Raw genomic sequence first — 14,309 nt, 5'->3', positions numbered from 1 at the left:
CAGCTCTCCTTATATCTGATTCCTGGTCTTTTTTTTTTCCCTGGTGCTCCACTCTGCCTTCCCAAGAGTTTTGCTCACTTGCTGTTTACACTCTTGCCAGCTGTCCCAGGTCTGTTATCTATTCATTTCACTCAGAGTCCCTGGTATCCCATACTTGGTGAAGGCCCCAGGGCTACAATGCTCTCCACCAAGTCACTTGAGTCCTCAAGACAGATAAACCAGATACAGACTTCTGCTTCTCTCTGCAAAGCCCTAGCAGTTACTCTTCTCCAAATGGAGCACAGAGAACTGCCTTGGTGCTGGTCTGACTTACTGATCTTCACATGCTTCTGAGCAGGAATTATTAGGAACTGTTGTCAGTAAGATGTCAGGAGCTTATCAGTGGATTCAGATTATGTATCCAAAGTTCCTATCAGAGGAAAAGGAGATCTGGTTATCTATCTATCTATCCATCTATCTATCATCTCTACACCCAACATGGGGCTTGAACTTACAACCCTGAGATCAGAGTCACATGCTCTTCTGACTGAGCCACCCAGGCACCCCTGATCTGGATATATTTTTATGCCAACATTTTTTTTGATAATATATTCACATAATTCAAATATATATATGTTCTAAGTGAAAGTGTCCATCTTATTCATATCTCTTACCCAGTTTCCAATATCCCGTCCCACAACTAATCAGTGTTCTATTACTTTCTTAGTGGCAAATTGCATTATTGTTCATGATTACCTGCTTCCCCTCCCAGTGGGAGGCTTATACATGCCTGACCTATTGTCAGTAGACTTGATTATGTGACCTATGGAACCATTCCCTGCAAGACACACATCTTTCCCTTTTGTAGTCAGTAGTGGTCATGTGACTTGCTTGGCCAATGAAGTGTGGGCAGAAGTATTATTTGGTTCACACTCATGTAGACGATTTCACAGCTAGTTCATAGTTTGCCATGTCCCTTTCCCTCTGCCATGAAACCTGCCAAGTTCCCTTAGGGTCTGGTCCAGCAGCCTGGTCTCACAGTGCTGGTGATATGGATCAGAGCTGAAGCCAATCTATGTAATGGACATTAGGTGTGAACAATGACAACAAAAAGTTGGATAAGCCACTGAAATGTTTAAGTCACTTGTTAGAGCAGCATGACTTAGCCTACCCTGAAAGTTATATGTAAGCATTCTTAGGAATATAGATTTCCTTTTTTCTCCTTTCTTCAACCAAAAGTAGCTTTTTACATACTTTATTGTACTTTGTTTCTTCACTTAGCTCAAATCTTGGAGATCTTTCTGTATCAGTACATCATAAACTTTTTTTATAGTTGTATAATATTCTACTGTATAATTTTTTCAACCAGTTTGTTACATTTGGATTATTTCCATTCTTTTACTAATAGTTCCACAATGAATAATCTTGTACACATTTCATATGTATGCAAATACCTATGTATTGGATAAATCCCTCCATGTGAAGTTATTAGGTCCAACAGTATATGCACTTTTAAGTTTTGACAAATGTTGCCTAATTCCCCCTTGCTAGGGATTATATATATCAACACACGCTCCCTCTCCCAGCATATGGGAATGCCTCTTTTCTCAAAACCTCAACAACAGAATATGCTGTCATTTGAGATTTTTGCCAGCCTGATAGGTGATAAATGCTACCTTCATGTAGTTTTAATTTACCATTTAGTGTAGGTTTAATCTTACCATGAAGGAGACGGAATACGTTTTCAGGGGATTAAGGAAAAATCCATCTGTATGAACTTTTCCCTAACTTGGATGCCTTTTTAAGAGTTCCCTGTTCTGTGTCTGGAGGGTAAAACAAAGTAGATGTCCCATGAGCACTATTGATGATACTGACCCGCATACAGTCTTGCAGCGTGGCCCCTAGCCAATCAATAGCTTCCACTTTGCCTCCTTCAACTATCATTTGAGTATTTTGTTACCTCCTCCTTGAGGCCACCCCAACTTCACTCATTTACGTCCCCACTGGGCTCCTCTAGTGCTTATCAAATGGCAGTATAATTACTCTAGTACAGTGACCACGAGCTCACAGAAGACAAGGACTCCCAACTCCTATCCCTGAATTCCAGAACCTAGCCCTAGTGCCCTATAATCCCATCAGATGAATGAGTGAATGTTCCCCCTTGGCCCACATTCTACTCCTATCATCTCCAGGTTACTCTCCAAAAGGACTTTTTTTCAGTCACTGTTTCCATAGTCATGGCTCTGTGGGAGTCATCAGTGCTTGCTAAACCCTGTTCACCTCTGCATCCTTGGCATCCTGGAGGCTACACTTGCAAAGGCCTCCTGCTGTGTGTGGGAGGGCCACGTGACCACGTCTGGCCAATGAGGTGTGAGAGGAAGTGAGGCGGGGCTTCCCGGCTGGGGCAGTCAAAGCCCCCTGGAATGCTCTAGCCTTTTTCTTCCCCCCCTTTGGTGGCTCTGGTGTTGTAGGCGGAAACCCCACACTGCCTCCCTGGCTTGATGTCAGAGAAAAATAAACTTTTAAGCATTAAAACCATAGGGATTTTGGAGTTTTTTGCTACTGCAATCGTTTTAAACCCATTTGGAAAAATTGAGCTCCTCCCAGGCAGGATTCTCACTTACCTAAGTCTATGTGGCATCTTTGAAAGATCATGGGCTGTAACCCCAGTTACAGTACAGACTACAGGATACAACAACTTTGGACTACTTGCCCTTTCCAGACTTTATCTCCTCATTTAAAGTAATGGGGATATTAATACCTGCCTGTCTGGGGCTTAAATGAGATAATGTATATAATGAATCTAGTGTGTAAAGGGTGTTTAGTCCTAGATAGCTTTTATTATAATTCTTAACATTGTAATTATTTCTGCCCTGAGTCTTGGCCCACACAGGTATACCGCAGCCTTCACTGCTCCTCTTATCCTATGATCCAGTTCCCTTCTGCCCTCAATGCCCTGAGCAGGGTCTCTCTGATCTGGGAGATCAGAGCACCAACCCCTCTGTTGGGTGTGGGAGCCCCGGATATATGTGCAGGTGATGATGCCACAGTCATCTTTTCAGTTGGCGTCTCCCTTGCTGTGGATGACTCACTAGCTTAGTTTGCTCAGCCATAGAGCTGCCCTGTTCTGAGTGTTTTGGAAGTCATTCGGAGATTCAACTTCATTCTTCTAAAATACCACTTCTGTTCCCACTTGTCTTTATGCCCCCCTACCTCCCTGCAACCCTGCCCTGCACCATCCCTGCTATAGCAGAGTCACGGAGCTGTTGTTGTCTGTTTCCCCCAGCCAACTGTGAGCACCTCCAGGGCAGGGTCTGTAGACTTTTCCTCACGGTCACCACAGGGTCTAGCACACGAGACACAGGAGATGGAATGATAAGCCCTGCGGAGGTGGCTGATCTCTAAGCTTCACACAAGGGCTGAACAGGAACCTCAAACAGTTCCTTGAGGAACCTCTTCCAGAGGCTCGTATCAACAGCATACTGTGGCAATCAGCAGGGGGCACATTCCCACCGCAGCCACCTAAGGAGGGGATGGGTTAGGCCATGTGTTGGATCTCCAATTAATACCCTAGTTTGGCTGCTTGAGCATCCCCAGAGCTGCCACAGGGCATGAAGGTGGGCACTGGACTAGCAATAAATTTCTTGCAGGATCAACAAAACCTTCTACCAAACTAGGTCTTTTAATTTTCTTAATGTTTGTTTATTTTTGAGAGAAAGAGCGTGAGCATGGGAGGGGCAGAGAGAGAGGGAGACACAGAATCCGAAGCAGGCTGCAGGCTCTGAGCTGTCAGCACAGAGCCTGAAGCAGGGCTCAAACTCCCCAACTGTGAGATCGTGACCTGAGCCGAAGTTGGACGCTTAACCGACTGAGCCACCCAGGCGCCCCTGTTTTGTTTGCTTTAAATTGCAGTGTTACTAAACATAAAGAATTAAAAAAAATCAGGTTCTGTCTCTGTCTCTTTGCCCCTCCCCTGCTCTCTCTCTCTCAAATATAAAACATAAAAATTTAAATTGCAGTGTTACCAACCCTGTGGCATGACTGAGGTTAGGTCTCTGTGTAAGACACACAGTGGCATTAGCATTACACAGGGACAGGAGATGGCTTCCTGGGAACCCAGCAAGGCGTGATAGCACCCACTTTCCTTTAGGAAGCTGTGCTGTGGCCATGGTGATTCCTTTCTTTGAGCTAAGAAACTACTAGACATCCCCAAAGCTATGGCCCTTGGGAATAGTCAGTTCTCTTAGAGGGCCAGCAAATATCACCAGGCACCTAGCAGGCTGGGAGATCAGTGAAATTCCTGGCCAAAGCCTAGGTCTGTTCCTCTAGGGAAGGCTGGCCACGGCACTCCAGGCACCTAGCCATTCACTTGGACGCCTGCCAGCCCCTCTGGGTTGGGCCAGATGAAGAATTGCCACATTTGAGGCTCCTCTGCTACAAGTGTCACCTGGTTTACCTTTCAAAAGAAGCTGGGGCAGCGTCAAAGGCAAGTGCAAGACCAGCCTAGTTGGCGAAGAGACCTGTGATTTTATTTATTAGATTTGCTAAGGAAGATCTTTATGTCTGTATCTGTATTTATCATCTTATCTACACATATGTATCTTTCTTTTTCTCTCTCCCTATATGTGTGTGTGTGTGTGTGTGTGTGTGTGTGTGTGTGTATCTATATATAACATACATAGAATTCAGTTCCCACAACATCACAACAAACTACACTTTATACATGAGGGAATTGGAGTTTAAAGGATTACATTCCTTTGCCCAAGGTCACCCAGCTAGTAAATATTCGTACTACGATTTGAACCTGGGAGTAACTTGTCCCAAAGTTTTTGCTCTTTCCCACTCTTCCACATGGTAGAAATGACAAATTGGCAGGGAGTATGTTATGAAAATCAGAACAGCGTGTTCTTCAGGAATGTGGCTATTCCACAGTGTCATGTATGGGTACGAGATGGTAACCACCCCAGCCATCTAATGACTCCAGCCAGGCTGGACAAATATTCAGAAATTGGCATGAGCCGGGGGAAAACAAGTGGAAAGAGGAACCGGGCCAGTCCTGTGAGCAGACGGAAAGTTTTGTTAATTAGAGACGGACCTCACTTCCTTTGACTAGCTAGGGAGGAGGGAAGAGGCGAGGCACAGGTAAGAGAGAACAACAGTATTCAGGAATGAAATGAGGGATCAATGGAGGAAGGACAAGGAGAAAGGAAGTCTGAGTGATTTTCAAGAATGCCTTCTACTCTGAGTTGCTGGTGTGGAGGAAAGAGCACAGACTTATTTTGGGCAAGTCTCTGAGTCCCAGTCTCCTTATTTCTGAAATGGGGCCATAACATTTAATCTGTTGTGAGGAGTAGGGCTAATGAACTTCGAATAGCCCCCAGTGGGTACACCATAAATTGTGTGTCTTATCATTAACTTCCCTGCAGTGCTCTGCTTCTTGCCAGCTGTGCTCTAAGGATGGAAAAGGATCCTCTGCGGTGACTGCTTATCAACAGGTGGCCTCCTAGAAAGTTGGAAGAGCCTCCCCACCCTCCAGGGTGGTGTGTGCCATTTAGTTTACACCCCCTCTTTTCACAGCCTCTGGCTGCTCTGGAGAGACTACCATGCCTTTCCATTTATGATCCTAAGAATGTGTGGCTTTTCAGTCCAGTATCTTTGGCTTATGTGTTCTGTAGTGCCGGAATCCTGAAACTATGGTCTCACGGGATGCTCCACAGCAGAGCAGATGCAGCTCAGAGGCAGGGAGCAAACCCAGAATCAGACAGAGAGGGGGATGGTTGGAAGACAGATTTCTGCATCACTGGGCTGACGAAAACGCTAAGGAAACAACACAGTTGGTCAAGGATCAAACCCTAGGTTCTACATGTGAGGGTGCCTATATGAAATGTGCCGTGAAATAGACCGTGGGAAAGTTGGCCTTTCCAATAGGAGGCAGTCACGAACGTTTCCTTCAATGGCAGGTGATTAACTACTGAATGCACCTGTGCGCATGTATCTAATGTTCTGGAAAGCCATTCTTGCCTTACCCTGTCTGTGCACTGCTCCCACCTTCCCCCTCTGACCCAGTTTCCAAGGTGAGCATCTTGCCCAGATCACGTTCCTTTGCCTACAGCCCTTCAGTGGCTCCCTTGTTGCTGAAAGAAGAAAACATGTGTACACGTGAATATAGTTTACGGGGGCCCCATGACGTGGTCTGTGCGCAGCTCTCCGACCACACTTTCTACCTCTCCTTCTGCAATTTGGGCACTGTTCCACTGGCCTTCTTGGAGTTCCAGTGCACAATGCAGGGCTCCCCAGCCCTCTGCCATCACTCGTGCTCTCAGATCTGCCTAGAGTTACTGCCCAGCTCCCCTCCCCTGGTTTTCTCCTGTTCTATGCCTATCCATCCTCAAACATTCTGCTCAGACCTCACCTCCTCCAGGAAGCCTTCCCTAACTGCTGCTCCCCAGGATCTGGAATTCTGGAGCAGGCTACCTGGGCTTCTATTCTGGCTCTGCTCATTACTAATTCTAGGATCCTAGACAAGTTTCCTTTCTCTTGCAGTCCTCAATTCCTCATGTGCAAAATAGGAATATCCACACGAACTTTGCCATAGGGTTGTTCTGGGCTTCAATGAGTTAACACCTGTAAAGCATTGAGAACCATGCCTGGCACTTGGGGAGCCTCAGTGCTCATAATCATCACGGCGGTTACCACACTGGATTATAAACGTCCTCTTAGGCTACTGACTTCCCAAAAGACAAAAGGCTGGCAGTGTTCAGTTTTGCGTCTCCTCACCCAGCCCTGAACCCATACGTGGGTGTCTGTGGCATGTTTGCTGAAGTGACTGCAGCCTACAGAAAAGCATGGTGTGCTCAGATCACCAGACCCTCCAGGGCTTCCCACATCCGAGCCCCACAGGCCCCGCTGGCAGTGGACATAAAGGCACTGTCTGCTGGAGGGGTGACTCCCGATCCAGGATAGGTAGGCCCAGGGCAGGAGGCAGGTGAGGATCCTAGGGCTGTACCAGGTGCAAGATGGGGGTGGGGGGCACACCATCCTTGGGAAATGGCCCGTAAAGGAAGCCTCCACAGTTTGGCAGGGGCGATGGCTTGTGGGGCTGTCCTATGCTCCAGGAGGTAGAGGGTGGTCTGCCTGTTCTCACCGCAGACCCCTAACAGGGGTGTGTTAGGATCGAACAGGGGCTATGATGATGTTCACCCAGCTCTTTGCTCAGGTTCCCAGAGGCTCCCTGCTGGCCGGAGCTCCTAAGGTCCAGGTGAGGCCAGAACTACCCCTGCCTGTCTGGGGTGGGGACGGCGAGGGGCGCTCACTGAGGACAGTCAGCCATGTCTTGCCTCTCAGGAAGCGCTGTTCTCAGAATGCAGCTTTGATTCTTTTGGATCACACGGAATGTTTTTATTTTGCATAATCTGCTCACACTCCCTTTGCCAGAGATTGCTCGAAGCCCAATCTGTGCTTCAATTTCACAACATGAGACCCGGCGACCTCTGTATCTGCTTTCTAATTCCAGCCCACCCCAGGCTGACCTTCCTTCCTAATTTATATTTAACATGGCCAAACTTTTTATTCTATTTTTAAATATTTTTGAAATACATTCCTGCATGCTGCTTCTGAGCCTTTGGCAAATAAAACAAAAACCAATCAACCAGCCCAGGAACAGCTGAAATACAACAATTCCCTTCTGGTAGGCATTGGACATGTGCCTGCTTTTGCGTAGTGAACTGATTATACAGGAGGCCTTCGTCTAGGAATTTCAGGACACGGCAGAAGCCCATCATGGAAGTCACGGTCGCTAATCTCCCCACCGTGTCAGCACCTTTGCCCCCAGACCATCTCTGTGCAACTCCACACTGAGGACTCCATTTCCCAGAGTCCACTGGCACTGGGCAGCCACTGCCCCATAAATCAATGTCTTATTGGTGGGGATGCCCGCTCCTTCCTTACCTTTATTCCTTGGCCGAGACTTTCCAGGGAATTAATATCCAGCCCTTCCTTGCAGGCCTGCAGGCAGGAAATGACCTTCTGACTCTCCATTTTGCCAGGGCGGATGGTGAGACTGGCCAGGCTGCCGTGGAAGAATTGAGCAAACCGCGGTTTGGTGACTTCTCCTCCTAGAAGTGAAAGAAGCACGGTCATTTGCCCTGTGGAGATGAAACACCACTTCAAGGCCACCACCATCTGGCCAGGGGACCAAAGACACAGTGACCGTGTCCCCTCAACCTGAGCTTTTCCTTCGGAGCGGTGAGCTCAGCGGCCGCACTGACGTCGAGAGGATATCATCTGCCGCCAATACCGTGGCACTCCCCCAGCTGCACCTGATTTAGAAATCCTGGAATTCCTGAATTTTAAGCAGCTGCCTTCAGGGCCATGAACTGCTTTAGAAAACAGAAAGGGCCTAAAGAGTAAAGGTAGGAGGGAGCAGGAAGCGGCCACTGATGCCAGGCCTGCTGTGTGTCCGGCTGTCTGCTAGGGACTTCATGTGAACAAGCCTGCAAAGAAGGAACCCTCGTGTCCCACTGACACCTGAAGAAACCCGAGACTCAGCAAGGTTGAGGGACTTGCCCCAAGACACACAGCTGAACGCTGGAGCTGGTACCCTAGTCCCAGTCTGTCTGGCCCCAAAGCTGGCCTTTGCTTCCCTATATTCTACAAAGAGGCTGGCAGGCAGTCAGGGAATCCTAGAGCCCTACATCCACGGCCTCTGGCTCTCTTGCAATAAATTGGTTTTGTACCCACTTAAATTCAAGCTCTTTGGCATGGAAGGACTTCCTTGATTCTGTTCTACCTCTGACTTTCTTCTCATTGCCTACATCTCGTTCTCCACTGTTCTATCGGCTGGGCCAAGTCCTGAGGTCAGGCCTGCTCTTCAGCACATGAGACTGTTTAATGCTGCTGGTCTCAAGTCCTCTCCTCTCATTTTCTCCAGGTCTCTAAAAGCTTCCCTGAGGTCTATTGGAATCCTCCTCCCCCACAGCCTTCCTCCTCCAGGAGGCCTCCCCCACAGCCTTCCCAGGGCCCAGGCCTGTTCCATCTCTGAGCAGCCCACACGGACAGCCCAGCCTTGATCTTGCTCTCCTGTTTGTTCAGCGGGGTGGCAGGATGTATAAGAAATGCGGATGTGGGTCAAACTCCAGCCTTGCTAATTCCCGGGGAAGGTTTTGCAAATTCTCAGCCTCTGCTTGCTTGTAGGGGACAATTCTGGGTTTTGCCTCCTGGCTCTCCCGCCCTCTCTCAGAAGTCTCCTGCAGTGTGTCCCCAGGGAAGTGTGCTCCAGTGAGACCACCACCGAGGGCGAATTTCTGACAAGTTCTACTAGACTAGAAAGCTACAGTGACTTCTCTGCCCTCAACAAGCTACTCTGAGCCAGCAGAGCCTGGACCTTAGCTGGAGAGTGGGGGGAGGGCTCTCCCCTGGTCACCCCACCTCAGCCCTGGGGTAGTAGAGACTTCTAATACCTGTCCTCCTTTGTTCTTCAGAGTTCTACTTCTCAGGGGCTAATTCTTCATTATTCCAATTCTCCGTTAGTTAATAATTCTTTATATTTACCTGTTGAAAACTACGGTGTAGTTTTTCTCTCCCGATTGAGTCCACACTCAACACCCTCTACATTTGCACACATACTTTGCTCCCGCTTGTTCCTCTTCCCCCTAAGGCACCACCTCCAAACTGCTTACATTAGGCAAATCCCATCTCCTGTCCCCTGCTGCACACAAAACCTTTCATGAGCCACGCTGCCTACCACGCTCTGTGTCCTGAGCCCCCTGCTCACTGTGTCGTCTCCTCGCCCTGCGCCTTGGAGCGCTGACTTCATTTTCACATCCCCTCGCAACCCAGTGTTGCTAATGGTTTACACGTGTGCGTTTTATGTCCTCAATAGCCTATTACTGTGCTTCTCAACCTTGGCTGCGCATTTTAATCATCTGGGGATCTTTAAAAAGTCAACCTGATTCTGGTGCTGGGTCCTGCCCTGAGAGATTGTGACTTAATTGGCGTGGGGAGTTTCAGAAGGTCCTCAGGTGTGTTAAACGTGAAGTCAAGGTTAGGAATCACTGGCTAGAAGCTTCGTAGGTTGGGCCTCCTGCAAGCCCCTGTGTGATCTCTCTCCTTTCTGCCACCCGCCAGCTTACCCTTGCAGCCCTTTGCACGGTGCTAGAATGTGTTTGTTTAAGTCTCTCTCCTGGATGGCAGGGGGCACTCATGCATTATTCATTTTAATGAAGATGATACTGAGCAGGTATTAGGGGCCGAGGGCTGCACCAGGCACTTTGCATAAGTTGACTCATTTATTCCTCTCAACAACACAGGGCCTCTGTGTCATCCCAGCATCCTGCACCCTGCCTGGCACCCAGCAGACATTTCAAAACTGTTTCCTGAACTAAAAGAGACGGTGAGTTAATGCCAGCAGAGTACCGGGCATTGTGGTGTCTCCCCAACATCCATCTCTCCTCTGCTTTCTTGTCGCAGAGCCCAGAGGTTTGGCAGAGTGGACTTGAATTCCAGGGATGGATTCTATTTAGTCACGGCGAATCAGGTTTTCCTGTTTCCCTTGCTCTAGTGACTGACTCAGGTGTCGACTTGGGACCCAGTACCACGACAAAGCCAATCGGTGCCTGTGTCCACTAAATCACAGAGGCTGGCCCAGGAATAATCACGAGACCAAATTAGGCCAATGAGTTGAGAGGAGAAATTAACCAGTAGCCTTTGGGAAAAGAGCTTTCATTTTCTCTCCAGAAAGTTTCTGGAACCTGCTCTTGCTCTCTTCCCTGGAGATGATTACGTGAGGATGGAAGGCTAAGAGCTGCTCCAGCCATCTTGTAGGCCGACAAGGGATGACCAAGGTGATGCATGAAGGAGAGAAGGGCCAGGAGGATCCTAGCAGAGTGCTGAGTGGACCTCCTCACTGCTCTACCACAGGGCATCTTCAGCTGTGGGAGGCCATCATCCGTCTTTATGGCTTAAGCCCTTTGACTCACGCTGTTGTTACCTGCCGCCAAAAGTGTCTTCACTTTGGAAATGAAACTAGAAGGTTCTATTGAAGTACTCAGTCCACGGGAAACTCTAAAGAGATTTGGCTTTGAGGAATGCCCTGACATGGCAATGACTTGGGAGTAGGGGGAACCCTCCTGAAGCCTTCTGATCTTAGTTATCAAAGCACCCATGGGTAGGGTCCTCCGTGCCATTAGTGTATTCCTATTCTAGCAAAAGGGGCACTTCTGTGGACCTGCAGGAAGAAGGGTGTGTCTTGGGTACAAGTCGCAGAGTTGCCACTCTCCGGGGCATTCAGAGGGTCATCTCTTCCCTGCTTTGTCCACCCCACTGTCCCCTTAGAGCAGCAGATACAGCAATTATCATTTACTGGATATGAACTACGTTTCCAACACTGTGCCAAGTCTTCAAGATACATCATCTTACTGAATCTTCACTAAACACTTGGATACGAGGTACTTATTCTATCGTTACAGTGGAGCAAACTCAGATTGAGAGAGAAGTTAGTGGCCCGAGGCCACACCAGTAGTGAAGTATGTGCCCCTCCAGTGTGAGCACATTCACTCCTGCACGGGGCCAGCTGGGGCATCCTGTTGTACCAGCGGCCCCATCCAGAGTGAGGTTGAGAGAGAGCCCTCTGTCATCTAGTCCCCTGAAGTGCTCACTCTGCAGCACCAAGTTTATTTATTTATTTAAAAAAATATTTTTTTTACATTTATTCATTTTTGAGAGACAGAGAAAGACAGAGCACAAGCGGGGGGCGGGGAGGAGCAGAGAGAGAGGGAGACACAGAATGAGAAGCAGGTTTCAGGCTCTGAGCTGTCAGCACAGAACCCGACGCAGGGCTTGAACTCATGAGCTGTGAGATCATGACCTGAGCCGAAGTCGGACGCCTAACCGACTGAGCCACCCAGGCGCCCCTGCAGCTCCATGTTTAAAGACCAAACTTTGTGACTCTTTTGGATTCTTAGACATTTTCCAATGCACCATTTTCTCTCAGCAAAACATTCATATTCTGTATTTTTCATTCAAGAATCCCACATCTGTGGTGCACTGTATTTATTAGTGATGCAGCTCCAGGAAATCAATTCAATTAGCACTTTGCAATAGGAGGCCAGCATAAAATTTGAAATATATTTGCACTCAGGGGTGGTTGTGATTCAGGATTTAAAAAATAATAGATACATTGAAAATCTCTTTTTAATATCTGGGGTGTCTTCATAAACCACATGGCTCCTCTGTTAACATTTAGACACAAACATGCTCATGAATTATTTGAAGGAAAAAAAAATGTAACCTGATTTCTTACACAAAGAACTTTCTCTAAATGTTTGTGAATGTGATTTTGGATTCTTGAGGCTAGATCTGCACACATTTTTAAAGTGTTTGCTGAATGTCTAGCCCTCTGTTATATTCAGTTAATTATAAGATATAGACCATGCTCTCTAGGAACTTACATTAGTTGGGAGAATAAAGTGTAGACAATGGGAAGATAAAAATCTAAGAGTAAATTGCTAGTAGAATAGATGTTCTAAGGCAGTGCATGATTAATTTCCAAACAAATGACAGAGATGATGTGTCCAACAGATCACAGGGGAAAGAATAATAGCCATTGTTTATGAGGCCCTTAAAATATGGCAAGTGCTTTCATGTTCTATTTTATTTAATACTTAAGTGGCAGGATAGTACGTTTGAGATATTAATCTGTCTATTCTTTTGATTTTTTCCTGAGTATTTCTCCCACCTTACCCTCCATTTAGACACATATCTGGCTTCTGCTCATTGCCACAGGGAGGGTTGTGACAAGGAGAAGAGCAGATCGGGCTTAAAGCTGAGCTTCTTCCTCGGTTTTGTTTCCAGCAGCCTAAGTCCTTAGGAGGATGGAGAAGATCTGGGTATGGATCAACATTTGGGGGAAAATAGAGGAAGAAAATCTGGCTTCCCCCAGAGGAGAAAATGTTGCCCTCGACTGGGGAGGGAGGCTGGCAGGGAGGCAGCAGAGGGGGATAAGGCACAGGGGTGCTGAGTGAGGCACCTAAAGCCCGCCACCTGGGCTGAGCTGGGGCTGGGGAGCATGATGCTGGAGGGAATGCCCGCCTGTCGCATCTGGACAGACAGGCAGATGGACCACAGATGGTCTTACAGAGAGAGCATGAGGAGCAGCGAAGATATTTTTGTGCCCTCAAATAAGGCAAGGAAATGCTGAGAGAGCTGCCAGGCCAGAAGGCCCGTCAGTGACAGGACCAAAGAGGCGAGCACCATTTCAGCGGACACCTGCTTGGGGAGAGGGCTGGGGGCCCCCTCAACGCCCTAACCCCACATCAGTACTCCCCAAATCGATCAGCCCCAAGGAAATGGAAACATTTCTAATTTTCCAAGGTTAAATCTCCCCCACTCAGATGGAATAGGGGTTTGAAATGAAACTAAGATGGATGTAGAAAAAATAATTTTTCTTTGTGAATTCCGATTCTTACCTGCTAAACGTATAACTCTTTTTACAGATGATGTTGCACATTTAGATAACTTGCCCAAACCACACAGCCAGGAATTAGTGAAGCCTAGATTCAAACTCAGGTCTTGCTTGCTTCCAAGGCTTTGACCTGCATGCCATACAATAGATGTGGCTGGGAGGGCTCAAAGAGGACTCCTTGGAGGATGTAGTAATTGGGCTGCTTCATGAAGATGGGGACAGGCTGGGACCGACACAATGCCGGGAGAGACTGTCCGAATAATTGGGTTCTGTGGACACTGGGTTCAGCAACAACTCCCAATGATTTGTGTCAGGTTTTCTGGGAAATGCCATTGTCTTGAGAAATAGTAGTATTTGGCAAACGTGATTTAATGTAGCTTGTATTCTGAGCCAGAGTTTGCGTTGGGGATGAACTCCCCCTCAGCTTTCTTTCAGTTGAGAGGTGGGGCCCACCCACCTCAATAGCTTTTCAATCAGTAACATCCACTTCCCTCCAAGTAGAAGATCCGTGTTGTGAGAATGTGCTGTCTCCTCCCTTTGTGAGGTGTGTGCAGGACGCTGCTGGTGCTTCCTTTCCTGCCGTCATCCCCACAGCTGTTTAGTCTGAGAAACACACGGTGGAGTGGGTGCGACATTCCCTCTTGCTTGACTCGAATGCTGCTCTATGTGTGGCTTGTTGATGGGGACGCCCCTCAATGAACACAATTTCACGGATGGTTGGGTATCAATTTTGAGCAATGCAAATGGCGAGACCGTCTGAAATCTCGCTTTCCCTCATTTCCTCCTGTCAGTGATGGAGACACCCATGGAACGCAAAGACTAAGTGAAGTGTGTAATAGACCCCCACAAGCTGTAGCTTCACAACTGTCCA

The 14,309-nt window shown here is 47.8% G+C and overlaps 1 protein-coding gene across 1 annotated transcript in view; it reads right to left on the bottom strand.

Annotated features, from left to right (window-relative positions):
* Positions 1-14,309, bottom strand: part of CLSTN2 (calsyntenin 2) — a 605,822-nt gene that overhangs the window by 18,740 nt on the left and 572,773 nt on the right. Inside the window, exon 10 of the mRNA XM_047876487.1 lies at positions 7,927-8,093. Within this exon, the coding sequence (XP_047732443.1) occupies positions 7,927-8,093 (167 nt within the window). The remainder of the gene's footprint in view (positions 1-7,926; positions 8,094-14,309) is intronic.

Source organism: Prionailurus viverrinus, chromosome C2 (genome assembly GCF_022837055.1).
Source record: "Prionailurus viverrinus isolate Anna chromosome C2, UM_Priviv_1.0, whole genome shotgun sequence".
NCBI lineage: Eukaryota > Metazoa > Chordata > Mammalia > Carnivora > Felidae > Prionailurus > Prionailurus viverrinus.
This window is presented reverse-complemented; position numbering and strand designations above follow the sequence as displayed.